Source organism: Symphodus melops (assembly GCF_947650265.1).
Source record: "Symphodus melops genome assembly, chromosome: 15".
NCBI lineage: Eukaryota > Metazoa > Chordata > Actinopteri > Labriformes > Labridae > Symphodus > Symphodus melops.
This window is the reverse complement of record NC_136705.1, coordinates 996,932-1,015,643: the sequence shown is the minus strand read 5'-3', so window position 1 is coordinate 1,015,643 and position 18,712 is coordinate 996,932. Positions and strand designations below refer to the sequence as shown.

The 18,712-nt window shown below is 42.6% G+C and overlaps 4 protein-coding genes across 4 annotated transcripts in view; 3 read left to right on the top strand and 1 right to left on the bottom strand.

Moving 5' to 3' along the window:
• Nucleotides 1-7,094, top strand: part of LOC306836313 (uncharacterized protein) — a 36,474-nt gene extending 29,380 nt beyond the window's left edge. The window contains exons 10-12 of the mRNA XM_079363316.1: nt 732-905; nt 2,337-2,513; nt 7,006-7,094. Of these exons, the coding sequence (XP_079219442.1) occupies nt 732-905; nt 2,337-2,513; nt 7,006-7,024 (370 nt within the window). The 3' untranslated portion in view covers nt 7,025-7,094. The remainder of the gene's footprint in view (nt 1-731; nt 906-2,336; nt 2,514-7,005) is intronic.
• Nucleotides 1-18,712, bottom strand: part of LOC306835646 (uncharacterized protein) — a 380,835-nt gene that overhangs the window by 74,172 nt on the left and 287,951 nt on the right. The window lies entirely within an intron of this gene.
• The window catches only part of LOC306836312 (uncharacterized protein), a 54,274-nt gene continuing 48,138 nt past the window's right edge, over nt 12,577-18,712 (top strand). The window contains exons 1-3 of the mRNA XM_079363315.1: nt 12,577-12,636; nt 12,862-12,995; nt 13,715-13,831. Of these exons, the coding sequence (XP_079219441.1) occupies nt 12,865-12,995; nt 13,715-13,831 (248 nt within the window). The 5' untranslated portion in view covers nt 12,577-12,636; nt 12,862-12,864. The remainder of the gene's footprint in view (nt 12,637-12,861; nt 12,996-13,714; nt 13,832-18,712) is intronic.
• Nucleotides 13,979-18,712, top strand: part of LOC306835629 (NACHT, LRR and PYD domains-containing protein 12-like) — a gene marked incomplete at its 5' end in the record, with an annotated part of 28,636 nt that continues 23,902 nt past the window's right edge. The window contains 2 exons of the mRNA XM_079362295.1: nt 13,979-13,999; nt 15,221-17,007. Coding sequence (XP_079218421.1) covers nt 13,979-13,999; nt 15,221-17,007 — 1,808 coding nt within the window. The remainder of the gene's footprint in view (nt 14,000-15,220; nt 17,008-18,712) is intronic.

Genomic DNA, 18,712 nt, shown 5'->3' with positions numbered 1-18,712 from the left:
AACAATCGAGTGTTCACGTGTGTATTTATTTATAACATATAAAAGTTTACATGTGAGTATGTCTAAAAAGAGTTTCAGAAAGAAAGGGAGAGATGTTGATATGAGCAGAGCCATGATGCTCACAGCTTAAGGACGTTAAATCACAGCAAACAGAGGCGTGTGGTCGGTCACAGTCTGGAGTCTCACTTTAACTTTGTGATTTATAAATAACAGTAAAATAAACAGGAGCTCAACTTTGATCATATATGATTATAAAAACTTCAAGTAGGGCTGAAAAGAAAAGAAAGCTTGCTGTTAAATGTGTTTCTAAGTAACGCTGACTACGATGACATAACATTATATATGGTAAAAAAAAAAAAAACACAAATATAAAGAAATACACAAACATCTAATACAGCTTCACTGAACAGACACACTGACAATCACACAAACACAGACAGATATGAAATATATGATGGGATAGTTTTCAGCTTCAACACTTCAAAAAGAAACACAAAGGAGGCAGGTGGGATCAGTCACAGAGTTTATCATTTACAACAAGTTTAGATTGAGTTTTGAAAAAGTTTCTATATCCTGTCAAAGTATTCAGATTTATGAATCATCTTCATGCAGAGATTTCTGATAATGTGGAGAAAAGTTTCAAACTCTTCATGAAGATTAAAACAACGTGCTCATGAAGCTTCTGGTTTCCTCTGGTTCTATTAAGAAGTCTTCTTTTATTCTTTATTCAGATTGAGGGGCTGCAGTTTGTCAGAGATCAGCTGTTCTTCTCTGGCCTCAGCTCTGAAGTCCAACCCCTCCCATCTCAGAGAGCTGGACCTGACCTCCAACAAGCTGCAGGATTCAGGAGTGAAGCTGCTGGGTGAGGGACTGCAGAGTCAAAACTGCAGACTGGAGACTCTGATGTAAGATCACTGACTGTGTCATTTATTTGGATCATTTCAATCCACATCCTCCATTGTTGCACATTTCAGGATTTATATATTTTCAGTATTTGTCTGAATTTAAATCTCTGGATATTTAATAATTTAGAGATTTGATGTGAACATGTTTTTTTCTGACTGTTGGGGTTTTATGTAGTCAGTTTTGTTATTACATTAATATTACTAATCATGATTAATTAATGTCAAGTGATTCGAGATTCACAGCTCAGATTCTTTCTGTGGATTTTTGTCCAACGTATTTATTGTCACATTTCAAACAATCCCTCTGACATAAACATGTTCATTAACAAAAGTCTTTTCAGAACATAAATATGCAAAATCAAATCAGTGTTAAATTTGAGCTCATTAACCGTGCTTCTTTTATCATCCTTCATTTTAACAGCAAACAAAATAAAACAGAATCTAAAGCCTGGTTCACACAGCAGGATAATTACACAGATTTTGGCCCCGATTCTCCCCTTCTGATAATCTTAAGGACGCCCCGATCATCATAAGATAATCTTATAAGATCATCCTGCCGTGTGTGGTGTGTTCAGACCGCTCTCGTCTGGTCGGAAGAATGTCGGGACCGCTCCGATCTCAAATCGGGGAAATTCAACATGTTGGATTGTTTTGGCCTGATTTCTCATCACGTGTGGTTTTTCCCCCCCGAGGATAAAACGAGCAGGAGCCTGTTGACTGTGACGCGTAGCCAATCGGAAAGCGAGGTGATGTAGTGGCGAGGAAACACCAAAACAACAACTAGTCACCTCCATATCAACATGTAGCAAGTACAGCTCATGCTCCCGTTGTCTCCACTCTGTGACCGACGCCTCTTTTTAAAACGTGTTTTTCAGATAAAAACAGCACAAACGATCCCTGTTACATCCTCTTCATCCGTTTGTTGACTCTGGAATCACGTTTCATCTCCAGAGGTTTTGCGAGGTTTCCCGTCTGATCGGGGGATGTTTGCGAGTGAAATCGGTTGGTGTGTGTTGATGTTGCTGTGTGGCTGCACACCACACACTGTACGACCAAAACTGTAAAACCTCCGATTATTTATCACCATGTGTGGGCTCTCTCAAGTTTTGGAAATCGGCCGACAATTTTAAAATCCTGCCGTGTGAACCAGCCTGAAGTTAATTAACAATTTAATTAATCTGAATTTAGTATTCACTCAGTTCTTTCTGTTTTGCTTAGAGTTGAAACAAAACTGTGTCATTTGTTTTAATATTAATCATAATTTATCGTTATAATTTAATCATCTCATGTGACCCAGAATGCATCACTCTGAAATAATCAGCCTAAATTAAGTACATGTAAACATTCAAACATTCAAACATCTACAACAGTTAAATAAGACAAAGTGAAGGATCATGCATTAACTTTATTCTTCTTTTATTCTTTTTTCAGATTGAGTTGCTGCAGTTTGTCAGAGATCAGCTGTTCTTCTCTGGCCTCAGCTCTGAAGTCCAACCCCTCCCATCTCAGAGAGCTGCACCTGAGAGGGAACTACAACCTGCAGGATTCAGACATGAAGCTGCTGCGTGATCTTCCGAAGAATCCAAACTATCGACTGGAGACTCTGAAGTCAGTGTCTCAGTGTTCTTTAATCAACCCTCCACATATCTTCATTTATTTATTTATATACAGTGTGACTGAACATAGTTTCAATACAAAGCATGAAACTGATCTGCTGCATAAAGACTTTATAGCTGTTGCTAATTTCCAACATGTCTCTAGTTGAGCCTTTGTGTCAACAACATCACTTTAAACTCCATAACACTTTATGAGGACACATTCAAATACATGTACAAAAATATGACAATATAAACGCTATAAAAGCACCCACCTGTGTGGGAGTGTAGACTGCAGCATGAGAGAATAAACTCATTAGAACGGTTCTACTGTCTCTCTGCTTCGGCCGATCATCAACACCTTTTTTTTTTTTTTAAACCTTTATTTATCCAGGAAAAATCCCATTGAGATTAAAAACCTCTTTTTCAAGGGAGTCCTGGCCAAGAGGCAGCAAACATTACACAGTCAGGCTCACAACATACAGACAATTAACAGAAATTAAAATTATAAAAGACAATGAGTGATAAAACATTTTTAAAAACAATTACAAGTAAAGGAGTGTGTCTCAAATTCTCTCAGCTTGGATTTAAAAGCATTTAAAGAAATCAGATCAGTTATTTTCCAGTCTTTTTGTAGCATGTTCCATGTAGAAGGAGCGGAGTGGACGAAAGCCTTTTTTCCCAGTTCTGTCCGTTCAAATGGAACAGACAGCAACAACTGATCATTGGAACGCAAACTGTAAGAATCAATACTTCTCCGTACAATAAGGTCACAGATGTATGAGGGCAGGAGCCCAAGCATGGCCTTGTAAATAAAAGTGCACCAGTGTCTTAGCCTCCTGGTGGACAAAGAAGGCCATCCCACTCGGGAATACAGTTCACAATGATGAGTCCGGCCTCCACAAGTAGAAACAAATCTAAGAGAAGCATGGTATACAGCATCAATCTTGCTTAGACATTTAGCTGAGGCATTCATATATAACAGGTCTCCATAATCTAAAATGGATAAAAAAGTTGCAGTAACCAGCCGCTGTTTCACCTCAAAAGAGAAACTAAATTTATTTCGGAAGAAGAAACCCAATTTAAGTTTCAGTTTCTTCACAAGGTTCTCAATATGGAGCTTGAAAGAGAGGGTGTCATCAAGCAAGACACCAAGATATTTGTATTTATGAACCAACTCTATGACATTTCCCTCAAGAGTGGACACTGTGGGAACAGTTTGAGATGCTTCCTTATTGTTTGAGAACAACATTAGTTTAGTCTTATCTGTGTTGAGGACTAGTTTAAGCTGCAGGAGTGTGTGCTGGACCACGTTGAAGGATTTTTGCAGAGATTCAACAGCTTTAGCAGGAGTTGATCCAAAACAGTAAATAATGGTGTCGTCAGCGTAAAGATGCATATTAGCATCCAACATATTTTTTCCCAAATCATTAATGTACATTATGAACAGGAGGGGGCCTAATATTGAGCCCTGTGGCACCCCCTATTGGACACTCACAAATTCAGAAAGCAGACCATCATATTTAATACATTGGGTCCTGTCACTCAAGTAATTTGTGAACCAAGAAACTACATGATCTGACAGACTCAAACAAAGAAGCCTATGCTTTAAAACAGCATGGTCCACAGTGTCAAAAGCTTTTGACAGGTCAATAAAAAGTGAAGCACAGTACTGCTTTTTATCAAGAGCAACAAGTATATCATTGATGACCTTTGTAGCTGCAGTGATAGTACTGTGTTTTTTTCTGAAGCCTGATTGTAGTTTTGAGAGGAGGTTATTTGAGCTTAGATACTCTTTTAGTTGATTGCTCACGAGAGATTCCAACATTTTTGACAGGACGCACAAATTTGATATTGGCCTGTAGTTAATTAAAAGTGCTGGGTCACCTCCTTTTAATAAGGGGGTGACAAAAGCTGACTTCCAGACAGATGGAATTTCTTTGTTTTCTATTGAGAGATTAAAAAGGATTGTTAGGGGCTGTGCTACAAAATCAGCTGCTATTTTCAAAAAGTAGGGCTCAATCAGGTCAGGTCCGGGGGGGTTTTCTGTGATCTAATGTTTTTAGGGCTTTATGCACTTGTTGCACAGTGAAAGGTTCAAAATTAAAGGGTTCACCAGAGAATCTTGGAGGGTCTGTGCAGGGAGTCACAGGGGCAGCTCCCGTGGAGTCGAACAAGTTACCAGATGAAACAAAGTGCTTGTTAAAGTAATTTAGGACCTCAGTTCTATCATAGACTGGGACAGAGTCTTTCAGTACAAATGTTGGAAGAGCCTGAGGACCTTTAATTACAGATAAAGACTTGATCACTTTCCAAAATTTCTGTGGATTATTGAGATTCTCAGTTGTGACAGATAAGTAATATTCTGATTTAGCCTTTTTGATAGAAGAAGTGCATTTGTTCCTTAGCTGCCTGAAAAGAGACCAGTCAGAGGCTAAATCATTTTTTCTGGCTCTGGACCAAGCCGTGTTGCGTTGATGGATGATATCTGACAACTCTGGGGTAAACCAGGGGTTTTCTCGTCCCTTCACCCTGAGTTTCCTGATAGGAGCATGTTTATTTACAATTTTCACAAAATGTTCCTTAAAGAATGTCCAAGCTAGCTCAACATCTGGCAACAGGTCTATATGCCCCCAATTAACTAAAGACATATCATGATGATATGCTTGTTCATTAAAAAAATTTAAATTCCGCTTGGAAATAATGCGTGGTTTACATTTGGGGATTTTAGTATCCCTGCAAGTAGCAACAACGCAATGGTCACTCAAATGATTGCAGAAGACTCCCAGGGATGAGAATTTATGAGGAACATTTGTTAAAATTAGATCAATCAAAGTGGATTTATCAGAACTTTTAAGATTTGGCCTTGTAGGTTGGTTGACCAGCTGGCTTAGATTAATAGAGTCACAGAAAGATTTAAAATCATCAGACACTACATTTAGCCAGTCCCAATTCAGATCTCCAGCCATCAAAAGTTCATTATAATTTAATTTGGACAAAAGACGCTTCAAGGATGATAACGCCTCCTTTGTGGCAGATGGAGGTCTGTAGCACCCGACAACAGTCATTGAGAGGGACTTGGCTATTTCCACCTTCAATGCCAAAAATTCCAGTTGCTTACAGATAGACTCAGACAGAACAATTGAAGCATCAAACCTTGATTTTACATAAATGGCTATACCACCACCTTTCTTGGGCCTGTCGGTACGATAAACATTGTATCCCAGCATGCTAATTTCTTCATTTGTAATCGATTTTGACAGCCAAGTTTCTGAGATTATCACAATATCTGCATCTGTTGATGCAGCCCAAATTCTGACCATGTCCATCTTTGGTAATAAGCTGCGCACATTAAGATGAACAAATTTGAGACCAGTCGTTAATTTAAAATCAAGGGGAGTCTGGATATATTGCAACTCCGGACCAGGGTTTGGTTGCACATCACCAGACAGGAGTAAGAGTAGGACGACCATCAGTCCTCGTTTTACATTGCATTTTGAAACAGTAGTTTCATATGTTGCAGCCAGGCAATGCCTTTTCTTCAATGAAAGAGTAAGTTTAGAAAGTTTTGAAATTTAGGAAAGTCCCAAGGCCTGTCCAACCACAAGTTAAGGGCAACAACCAAATGAAACTGTGGTTGCTGGTGATGCCCAGCAACATTAGCATTTGTGCCACTGTAGTAGGTGTCTTGCATGCTCGAAAAATTGTTAGAGGAACTCACCATGAAGCAATTGCTTGGACTCAGGCTCCTAAATGCCAACAAACATACTAAAGTTAGGAGAAATGCCATTGCTTATAAATCCAGCGCGTCTGTAGAGATGCAGTTTGAGAGCTGCACAGATTAACTAAGAAGGCCCCAGCAGGCTGACTCAGGCTAGTTGGTCCAAGTAGCTGCTGCTGTTGGTGGTAGATGATGCTGGAGGCTGGATACTAGCAGGCCATGCAGGTAGCTGGAGGTTGGAAGCTAGCAGACCAGGCAGGTGGCTAGATGCTGGATGCTAGTTGGTTGGTGAAGGCTAGCTGCTGCAGTGCTAGTGGAGATAGCTACTGCTACCAATGGAGATAGCTGTTGCTGCTGGAGTTGGCTCCTGCTGGAGTTGGCTCCTGGTGGTAGCTTCTGCTGATGGTGGTAGCTGCTGATGTGGAGGTAGAAGCTGCTGGTGGCTAGATGCTAGCAGGCCAGGCAAGTGGCTGGAGGTTGAATGCTAGCAGACCAGGCAGGTGGCTGGATGCTAGTTGCTTGGTGAAAGCTTGGTGGAGGCTAGCAGGGCTGTTTCCTGGAGATGCTCCTTCACATCCTTCATGATCTAAGGTGGTTGTGTCACACACCATAGTTCAGGGGACAGATTGTTGATACACACCAGGTCAAATCACACACTCACACACCAATATGAAAGCGTTCAGTGTTAAAGTGGGGGCGGAGCTTAGTTACAGCGCTGTGGGGGAATCTGATGACTTCCAGCTGATGAAAATGATTTCTGTCATCTCTCTTCTTCTCTCATTAGATGGAGGCCATGGTCATGATGTGAGCGATCAGGACGCTGGTGGTGCAGAGAGGAGCAGCTGATGATGCACAGAGGAGGAACCTCCACCATCTTGTCCATGGAGAAGCTTCTTCTTCCTTTATCTTTATTTATAATTAAAGTCTGGCTGTTATAATCTATCGATCTATCGATCTATCTATCTATCTGTTTTTATTTTTAATTTGTTCATTCATTCATAAAAATATAAGTATGGTTTGAGTTTCAACAATCTGATTTGTGTTTATATTGTTTGTCCATATTAATGACTGTGTTTCACATGTTACCAAAGTTTTACATTATTTTCTACGTTTGAAGATTTTTAGTTTTTTGCTGATTTTTTTTTTCCAGTATTGAAATGAACCCCAAATAGTTTATGTAAATTCACATCACAAAATAAATGTTTTTGTGTTTCAATTTCACCGTCACAGAACAATTATTTCTTTCAATATTAAAGTCCGATGTCCTTCTAGATTCTGAATATTCTTTGTCTTTAAATGTCCTGATCAGTCCACCTGGGGCACAGCTGAACAACATCCCAGAGAAATGGACGGGGTGAACTTAATGTTGCTGTCAAGCGGTCTCCATCTCTGATCACCTTCAACACAGCTCTTTAGTATCTTCACTGTATGAACTGGTGCATTCTGTATACTGTATGTGTAAACAGCTGCTCAGGACTGTCTGCAACATTTCCTCCGCTGATCTATCTTTAGCGAGCTCTCTCCTGTATCCAGGACTGTTGTGTGTTTTTCTTCTTTGGGAAGAAGAACCAGACACTGAAACAAAAGGACAGCACCCTTCCTCCCATCTTGAGGATGAAGGCAGGAGGCCAAAGCACGAACAAACAACATGCAGGCATTGTTCAGAGCGAGCAGCTCAAACCTCTAGATGAACATGCTGTGCAGCGTCATGGACTTCTTCCACCGCTCGCTGGATGAATAAGTGTGTGTTGGGTCATCAGAGCTGATAAACACAGATTAGATTCCTCTAATCTCGACCTGATGATCAAAGCGGTAGGACGCGATGTGAGAGTAGAGAGAGAAAGTGAAAACAAATCATGTCGACCGGCTGCTGTTTTAAGAGTCGCTCGACTTAAGAAGGTGCTTGAGCACCTCCTACTGGTCAGACCCGACTCCACATCTGTGACCTGCCTCTGTGGTGTCACCCTTTGGAGTTTGAAGCTGACTTTTGAAGCCCATTAGGGCGTTTTGTGCTCCGTCATCGGCACAGTTTGGCCTCATCAGACTGCGGGCGCCATGAACCACCGGGTCTGTTTCTGGAGCAGCTAGCTACAAGATCACAGCAGGTGACCTTCTGTGATGTTGTAGTTGTAGCGCTCCAGAAACAGACCCAGAACATGTGCAAACAACATGTAGCTTTGTCTTTGTGAGGATGATTTGTTGATCGTTCGTGCCTGTTGATAAAGTGATTAAAAATACAATCATGAGTTCGGACATGTTTGATTTCCTCTCTGTGTCGCTCTGTTCTGTCCAGCTCGACGCATACTTACTTACAGACTCGCAGCGAAACAGGAGCGTGACGAGTGGGAGTTAAGCCTCCTGACAAACAGCTACAACACGCCCCTGTCAGTCAAATAAGCCACGCCCCTCACTGTGAATAATTCTTATCTGACAAAACACCAAACTAAATGAACTCCCCATCCAGCGTGTTGATAAGAACATGACACATTCAGATTCATATTTGAACATTTAGACTTTTTTTTAGTCTGCAGGTTTTCTTATTTTTCAACAGCAGATGTTGTTGCATTGTTTGTGTAAGCTTTGGATGGTGAACTTTCTCACCAGGGAGGTTCAGATCATGAATTGATATCCGTGGTATTCTTGTGTAACTCACTGACGCCCTCTGCTGGTTGTCTGCTACTTTTCCTCTCAGATCGGCCTCTTCACTCTGTCTCTCTGCAGAGCGGAGGAACTCATGGCTGACCTGCACAGAGCTCAATCTGATTGGTTTCACATTAAGCACAGGTCTATTATTGGATAGGACAACAAAGAAGACTTTCTTGGTTTATTACTATTGATTTATTTATATAAAAGTGCAGATATGATCATAAATAGCGGTTATAAATAGAGAATGAATTCATGATGGAATAAATAGGATCAGAATCGTGTGATGTCGTTTCTTACAGTTCTGCAGAGTTTTCATGTGTTCACATCTTAGAAGTAAAAAATAAACTAAAATCATAATAATACAAATGATCAATAATCGTCCGTAATGAATCCGGGTCACTGAGTCGTCAGCAGAAAGACGTTTTATCCATCGCAGCGTGGTTATCCAGACCGTGTCCCCCCAGCCAGTCCTCGTTCAGCTCCCCCAGGATCTCCTGCAGGGACAGCTCGGGTAGAGGGGCGTGTGGGACCAGCGCTGGGTATGCAGGCTCTCTGCAGCCCTCCAGCACGGCGCCGCTCAACGACTCCTCCAGCTGAGAGTACGGACCCTCCAGCGGGGGGCTGCTCTCCACGCCGCCGTCCCAGTACCCAGAGTCAGGCGTGTCAGGCGTGGAGGAGTGGGAGGTGTACATCTGCTCTGCTGAGCCTGGATACATGAAGCTGGAGTTGTAGTTTCTCATCTCCAGAGGCGAGTGGCACCACAGAGGGGGGGTCTGGCTGCCGGGCTGGGACCAGAGGGTCCTCACAGGGGGGCCGGAGCCGCTCCCAACCTGTTGGCCCTGCTGCAGCCCGTACACGGGGCCGTAATGTGCGTGCTCTTCCATGGCTGAGTAGGTGGGAGGACGCTGTCCGAAGTAGCAGACGTCCTCCATCTCCTCCTTCACCTGGGTGGGGTAGGCAGGCGGGGGCCCCTGAGGCTGGCCCCGGCCTGCATGAGGAGGAGGCAGAGAGTCGTGGACGGGGCTGTCGGTCTGCCACAGAGCTTTCTTTGCCCCTTTACACTTCAGAGTGCGAGCTCTTCTGTTCTGGAACCACACCTGGACGGAGAGAGAGAAGACAGAGCTCAGGTTAAAAACCAGGAAATAAAAACAAAGTCTTTGGGTTTTTTTTTTTGTTGTTTAAGTCTTTTGCTGATTTTTTTTTCCAGTATTGAAATGAACCCCAAATAGTTTTTGTAAATTCACATCATAAAATAAAAGTTTTTGTGTTTCAATTTCAACAATTATTTCTTTCAATATTAAATGTTTGTGTGAGGAACTCACCACACGGGTAAATGTCCTGAATGATTCTAAAGAGTGTTTCCTTTGTGTTCGGTGTGAGTCCTAATTCTTCACATATTTCCAACAGAATATTCTTTTAATAAATGTTTTCTGTTGAGTGTAATTAGGAAGAGTTCAGAAGTTAAAGCTCCTCTAATAATCTTATTTGGGAATTTCTTCTCTTCACAAACTCAAAGTCATCTATAAATAGTGTTGCGAGAGCGCGGGGATCTCGGCTAAGCAGTTGGCATTTTTAGGAATTATTTTAATATCCTAGTTTGTTGCTCTTATTTACTACTTGACCTTGAAACCTCGACCCTGCCTCACTTTGATTGGTCGGTCTGGGCCGAGTGTGAATCTGGTCAGGAGGATCAATAACTGCCTTTCATAAAGATATCGCTGCTGCCTTGAACTAGAACATCACTATTGGTTATTAGGAGCGGTTAAAGAAATACACAGTTTTCAGCTTTTATATCTTTAAAGTTATCGAGTTATTACAGTTTTGAAGTCATTCCCCTCTATGGTCAGATCATAGGCTGTTAATACTGGAAAGGCCTCCTTCACAGCCGTTACCTGGAGGGGACTCTCCTCGGGTCTCTCACACCCTAGTGGGTCCTAACCACTTTAAAGCAGAGTGTCCCTCCCCAGTCTATGTTTCCTCTCTGGTATTGGAACAATGGGGACAAAAAGCTTCTTACCTTAGTCTTCTATCCCTTTGGTCCGTCGTGGTCCAACAAGAGGAAAATATAAGATCTAAAAGGAAAAGGGTTTTTGTTGGAAAGTCCTTACAATGGAAGGTTTCCTTTTATTTTATAATAATACAATTGATTAAACACAGAGATTACAAAATAATACAAATCCTACAAAAGAGTGCTATTCTCACAGTGAGTGACTAGAGCTCAATAAAAGAGAATATAAATCAGTTGATCACAGTGTAGAGCAAAAGTCAAGTCCCAAAAAGGAAGACTGAACCAGAGAGAAGCTTGTGCTTCCCTCCTCTATACTCTGGTTGACTTTACATTTACGTCATTACAATTTAAATATACATTTTGTCAAAATACTGTATCAAAAACAAGACATATATGGTTCTATGTGTGTTTGTCATGCAGCTGCAGGACACTCCCTGATCTCTAACAGGACACTTGTACGCACCCCACTATGTGAGCAGTCCAGTACCCCCAATAAGATTTACAGCCTGCACTTACACAAGCGCCAACTATTCTAACACATAATAATATGACACTCCTTACAATGTTATAAGTACACATTATGCATGTAATACACATTTTTATGATAAGGTTTATAAAAGTTAAAATATGACTTGTGATGAGCTAAATTCAGCCTGAACTCAGCTTGAGTGAAAATTCTCCTGTGAGGGGTCAAAGTGTCAGCTGAGCTTTCAGCTGTTGACGATGAGCAGTCTCCCTCGCTTCAGACCGGTGAGGTGAATCATCTGAGACCTTTCAACAATAGTGAAGGCAACCATGGTATTATGTTTTTATAAAACACATACACACACACACACACACACACACACACACACACACACACACACACACACACACACACACACACACACACACACACACACACACACACACACACACACACACACACACACACACACACACACACAAAGCCTGCAGGTCCCCTGTAAATGGAGGAGGGAGGGGCAACATGTGATTCGGGCTCATGAGGAGGCGGGACACAGAAAGTGAAAGTGTTCAGTCAGTTAGACTCCATTTGAAAACGACAGAAAGAGAAGAGAGAAGTAAAGAGTGAAGCGGGGTGAGTGTTTATCAGAGCTTTTATATCTTCACCTCTGTACTCTCAGTTTCCTCCTGTGAACTGAACACAGATAGTTTCTAATGAAGTCTCAGCTTACACTCATATGAGCTCAGTCTGTGTGTGTGTGTGTGTGTACAGTGTGTGTGTACAGTGTGTGTGTGTGTGTGTGTGTACAGTATGTGTGTGATTGTGTGTTAAACAGACAGAACAAAACAGGAACATGAATGTAAAGGGGCACGCAGCACGGAGTAATGCACAACAGATGATAGGCTGAGCTCATGAGCCTGACGGTCTTCAGTTCTGTCCACACTTCTTACCTGCTTCAGCACGCTAAACACACACACACACACACACATACACACACAGAGGCGCTGCTTGTCAACAGGCTGACAAACTTTTAAACAAAGCATTGCCTCAAAACAGTAGGAAACCCCCCTAATGGGGCCCCATCTGATTTACTCTGAACGTTCCTGTGACACACACACACACACACACACACACACACACACTTACACGAAGCCTGCAGGTCCCCTGTAAATGGAGGAGGGAGGGGCAACATGTGATCTGGGCTCATGAGGAGGCGGGACACTGAAAGTGTTCAGTCAGTTAGACTCCATTTTATAACGACAGAAAGAGAAGAGAGAAGTAAAGAGTGAAGCGGGGTGAGTGTTTATCAGAGCTTTTATATCTTCACCTCTGTACTCTCAGTTTCCTCCTGTGAACTGAACACAGACAGTTTCTAATGAAGTCTCAGCTTACACTCATATGAGCTCAGTGTGTGTGCGTGTGTGCGAGTGTGTGTGTGTGTGAGAACTCGGCGTTGGATCAAACTGTTTTTTCTCTTGTGTTGATCTCTCAGTGAGTGTTTCTGTTTTTCCTCTCTTCAGATCATGGACGTGCGTTTAGAGGACAAGGAGGACGGAGCAGAGTCTCCTGGACCCAGCTGTCTGTCTCTGAACAGTGATTGTTCCAAAGATTTTGATATAAACTTCAGAAATGAATGTGGAGCCTCAGACTCAAAGTAAGAAAACATAACGACTAGTTAAGTTTGTTGAATACATCATCATATGTTTTTACCCTCCTGCTCTGCTTCCTTTGTTAACTTTTCTCTGCCTGACACCAAAGGCGTATGGAGCATTTACTTCCTGTTAAAAAGACGGACAGTGCGTTCGTCCAATCAGAAACGATTATTTTATCAGACGCCTACCTTTTCCGTTAGACGTTCTTGTATGTTTTGTGATTTGCTGTTGTGTTTTAAACTTCCCAGCCACCATAGAAGAAACACAAAACACACGGGGCGATCAAACACAGGAGAGAGAGAGAGTCAAGACAATGAGGGAAATCAGAACTGGAGGGAAACACACAGACAGGAAGAAGGTCTAAAGACACGATACACGTGGTGAAAAACTACAACAGGAAAAACTACAACAGGAAACAGGAAACACTGAAAACTAAACAGGAAACACAAAAAGATACCAAAGAGAAAAAAAAACATCAAAAGATAAAACACACAAAATGAGGGGAGAACATAAAAAAACAAACAGGAAGTGAATTCTTGACACTGAAATGAATCAAATCTGAATCTAAACAGGAATCATGACACACAGATCTTTTCTGTTTCACCGCTGTGTGCATGTTGGTCATTTAAAACAAGAACATCCCACACTTGTGTTTGTTGTTGCTGTGGTATCTAAAGAGGGATTCATGTGAAGGAAATATAATAAAGGTTTGTTATTGCAGGTTTGAGAGGAGCAGAGAGAGAGCAGAGTCTCCTCCCAGCTGTCTGTCTCTGAAGAGTGATTGGTCCAAAAATTTTCCTATAAACTTCAGAAATAAACCTGGAGCCTCAGACTCACAGTAAGTCTTCTCACTGACTCCTTGTCTCCTTGTTTCCTTGTAGGCTCAGTCACCTTGTAAAGCTGTAATCTAAGAGGACTCTTACAAACCTTTGAACCTGCCTGTTATCCTCCTACTTCTCATTAGTACGTTTATTAGCAGCAGGAGATGGCGCTCAGCACGGCCCCTGTTTCACTTTGTTCTTGTCTCTGTTGAGTCTTTTCAGCATCATCTGATATGATCCTGTGAGCTCATACGTCAGAAGGTGTTTGAGAAAGCAGAGAGTCAAAGGAAAATAAGTGTAAATAAGATAAATAACATGAGGATATTTACTTTTCTGTTTTTCTTTAAACATAATAAATGTTTATGTTGAATATTATTCAACACACAGCCAGCATCGTGGTCTTCTTCTACACACACTTGCACTGACGTAATATGAAGCTCACATAGCTCTTGGCGCCGCCTAGTGGCTTAATACATGAACTACTCCTATCACTTTGTGTTGGATAAATCTTCATATTTTCTATCAGTCAACCATCAGTTTAGTTCTAAAGACATGTCTTCACAGGGGGACGAAGAGGACTCGTGTTAGAGAGGAGCAGACGTCCTGTCCTGGGTGTCAGGACGTCCTGAAGGATCCCGTCTCTACCAGCTGTGGACACTGGTTCTGCAGACAGTGCATCACCTCATACTGGGACCAGTCTGGTTCAGCAGGAGACTCGTCCTGTCCTCGGTGTGGAAAAAGATCCAGACCAGGATCTGGACTGCAGACAGTCAGTCAGAGCAGCACTGAACAAAGTAAGACTGTACACCTTTGTGCTTCTGTGATCTCCTAAAACACGACTTTTATTGGTCAATGTCAAAAGTCTAGAAATTCAAACTCTTTTTACTTCTTTTACAAAAACATCTGAAAACAATAATCAGATTCTATCATTCTCTCTTTCAGTAGATAGAGGTCAGCAGGAGGTTTTAGATCAACATAAGGTCAGTCTGAGGACGAGATGTGAACGTGTGACTGAAGGAAGTGATGAAACAGGAAGTAGAACCCCCCTCAACAGGATCTACACTGAGCTCCACATCACAGAGGGGCAGAGTGAAGAGGTGAACACCCAACATGAGGTGAGACAGATGGAGACAGACTCTAAAAAGAAGACCCTCCATGAGACTCCAATCAGGTGCCAGGACATCTTTAAAGCCTTACCGGACCAACAGGAACCAATGACAGGAGCTCAACCCGACCAACAGGAACCAAAGACAGGAGCTCAACCCGACCAACAGGAACCAATGACAGGAGCTCAACCCGACCAACAGGAACCAAAGACAGAAGCTCAACCCGACCAACAGGAACCAAAGACAGAAGCTCAACCCGACCAACAGAAACCAAAGACAGGAGCTCAACCCGACCAACAGAAACCAAAGACAGGAGCTCAACCCGACCAACAGAAACCAAAGACAGGAGCTCAACCCGACCAACAGGAACCAAAGACAGAAGCTCAACCCGACCAACAGAAACCAAAGACAGAAGCTCAACCCGACCAACAGAAACCAAAGACAGAAGCTCAACCCGACCAACAGAAACCAAAGACAGGAGCTCAACCCGACCAACAGGAACCAAAGACAGGAGCTCAACCCGACCAACAGAAACCAAAGACAGAAGCTCAACCCGACCAACAGAAACCCATCAGAGTGGTTCTGACAAACGGCGTGGCTGGTGTTGGAAAAACCTTCTCAGTGCAGAAGTTCACTCTGGACTGGGCCGAGGGCTCAGAGAACCAAGACGTCAGTCTGCTGATCCTGCTTTCATTCAGGGAGCTGAACTTGGTCAGAGATCAGCGCTACAGTCTTCTTGAGCTGCTCCGTGTTTTCCATCCAACATTACAGAAGGTGGCAGCAGAGACGCTCGCTGTCTGTAAACTGTTGTTCATCTTTGACGGCCTGGATGAAAGCAGACTGTCATTGGACTTCACAAACAGGAAGGTTGTGTCTGATGTCACACAGAAGTCATCGTTAAACACACTGTTCACAAACCTCATCAAGGGGAATCTGCTCCCCTCAGCTCTCATCTGGATCACTTCTCGACCTGCAGCAGCCAATCAGATCCCTCCTTCATGTGTCGACAGGGTAACAGAAGCACGAGGCTTCACTGACGCCCAGAAGGAGGAGTACTTCAGGAGGAGGTTCAGTGATGAAGATCTGTCCAGCAGAATCATCTCACACATCCAGACATCCAGGAGCCTCCACATCATGTGTCTGATCCCGGTCTTCTGCTGGATCACTGCCACAGTTCTGGAGCACATGATGAGTACAGAGCAGAGAGGAGAGCTGCCCAAGACCCTGACTGACATGTACTCACACTTCCTGCTGGTTCAGACAAAGAGGAAGAAGAACAAGTACGGTGAGGGACCTCAGATGAGTCTACATGAGCTGACGGAGGCCGACAGGGAAGTTCTTCTGAAGCTGGGGAGGCTGGCGTTTGAACATCTAAAGAAAGGAAACATCCTGTTCTACCAAGAAGACCTGGAGCGGTGTGGTCTGGATGTCACAGAGGCCTCGGTGTACTCAGGAGTTTGTACAGAGATCTTCAAAACAGAGTGTGTGATGTTCCAGAAAACAGTCTACAGCTTTGTTCATCTGAGCGTTCAGGAGTTTCTGGCTGCAGTCTACATGTTCCACTGTTTCACCAACAGGAAGAGAACAGTACTGAAGGCTTTTCAAGGAGAAAAACATGTCGATTCACCTCTTGATGTTCTCCTAAATGAAGCAATTAAGAAATCCCTGATAAGTAAGAACGGTCACCTGGACCTGTTTGTTCGCTTCCTTCATGGTCTTTCTCTGGAGTCAAACCAGAGACTCTTAGGAGGCCTGCTGGGTCAGACAGACAACAGTCCAGAAATGATCCAGAGAGTCATCAACAACCTGAAGGAGAAGAAGACCAAAGCCTCTTCCGACAGAAGCATCAACATCTTCCACTGTCTGACGGAGATGAACGACCTCTCAGTCCATCAGGAGATCCAAGAGTTCCTGAAGTCAGAGAACAGATCAGAGAAGAAACTCTCTGAGATCCACTGCTCTGCTCTGGCCTACATGCTGCAGATGTCCGAGGAGGTTCTGGATGAGTTGGACCTGAAGAAGTACAACACATCAGAGCAGGGACGATGGAGACTGATTCCAGCTGTGAGGAACTGCAGGAAGGCAAAGTAAGTCCAGATGTGATGAGTATTATCAGTGTCATGTACTAATGTCCTTTCTTAAAGGTTCCATATTATCCCCTTGTTTGGATTCATATATCTAATTTAGGGGGGCTAGGGACCGAACATTTCATGCAGCTACTGCTACTGTGAACAGGAGGAGGTTGGAGAAGCTGTGTTTCCATGGATGTTGAATTTTTGCACATAGATGTTCTTTGACTATTTCTCCAGAACATGAACATTAGGTAGTCATAGGTTGTTGTTTTTTTTTCTCAGATTTTTTTGTCCTGAGCTCAAACACGTCTTTGATAGTTGTTTTTGTGAACACTTTCAGGAGAGAATTCCCAAAGAAGTGACTGAGATGTGTGATAGTGTTAATCCCTGAAAAGAGAGATATCAGATGCTGTGAGCGCCCCCTGCCAGCCTCTGCAGGCATTACTACTAATCAATCATGAGCATCATCTCTGAACACCTCAGCAGGTAGATCACAGATAAAGTGTTCTTACAGGAGATCCTTCACATCACTACATTTGATTCTTTGCTGACTTGTTTGATTTCTGGATCATTCTGCAGCAGTCTCTGTATTTTCACGTTTATAGAAGTGAGCCAGACGAGAATGAGATCGTCCTCCTCCAGAGTTACTGTTCAATGTGTTTGAAATGGTTTTATAATCCAGAGAGTCCTCTGAATAGATCACTTCAGATCACAGACTTTAGACATGATGTCCTCCTGAATAAAACTCCATTAGTTTCCATTCATCTACAGCAGACCTGGGCAAACTACGGCCCGCGGGCCACAGCCGGCCCGTTGTGCGTCCCTGTCCGGCGCATGATGCCAATCTTCAATCAAAATATACTGTATATTTATGCTGTGCATGCAATACAACTCTGACGCTTTTATTTTGAAAGGCGCTACGTTCGTAGTGTTTCTTACAAAACGTTAAACAGCCAGAGATGCAGCCGTCAGGACGAGTTGCTGGAAACAGTCAGGCGAAGAGAGTTTATTAAGGAGTGTTAATTGGAATCTTTTGCACTGATGGAGAAAAAGGAGCGCTTGACAACGTGCCTCCTGACGCACAGTAACGGGCAGGTTGAGGACATCGCTGCAAACTTGGAGCTTCAGCTGAGAACAGAGCGGCCGACTATGAACATAATCATTTTCAGAAGATTCTTGTCCTCTTTCGATCTGACGACATATGTGAACAGACATATTTCAGTGATGAAGTTAAACCCAAACACAGATCCTCTATCAGTGATGAGCACCTCTCAGCTGTCATTCACAAAGCCACCTTAGACATTCAGACAGATCTGAATGTCCTTGTTGAAGCCCAAGATAGAATCAGAATCAGTTTTATTGGCCATGTATGTTGAACAAAAAGGGAATTTATTTTTGGTAGCCTGTGCTCTCTGTGTACAATGTAAACAATTAGCTAAAAATATCAACAAGTAATTAAAGAGTAATGTGTCCAAGACTAAAGACTAGGAGAGTGGATGAAGATAGACTGGATTATTCTCACTGAAGTGAATGAATGAGATGAAAAACATTCAAAGTTATTGTTTGGACTTTATAAGGTTTTTCTTTGCTTGCAAAGATAACAAAGTATAAAATAAAATAAAAATAAATTGCACAATGTTTCACTTTTTTGGTTTATTTTATCTAAAAGTAGTATTTTCTTATTTGACCTGCACACTGCAATTTAATAAAGCCTATTTCT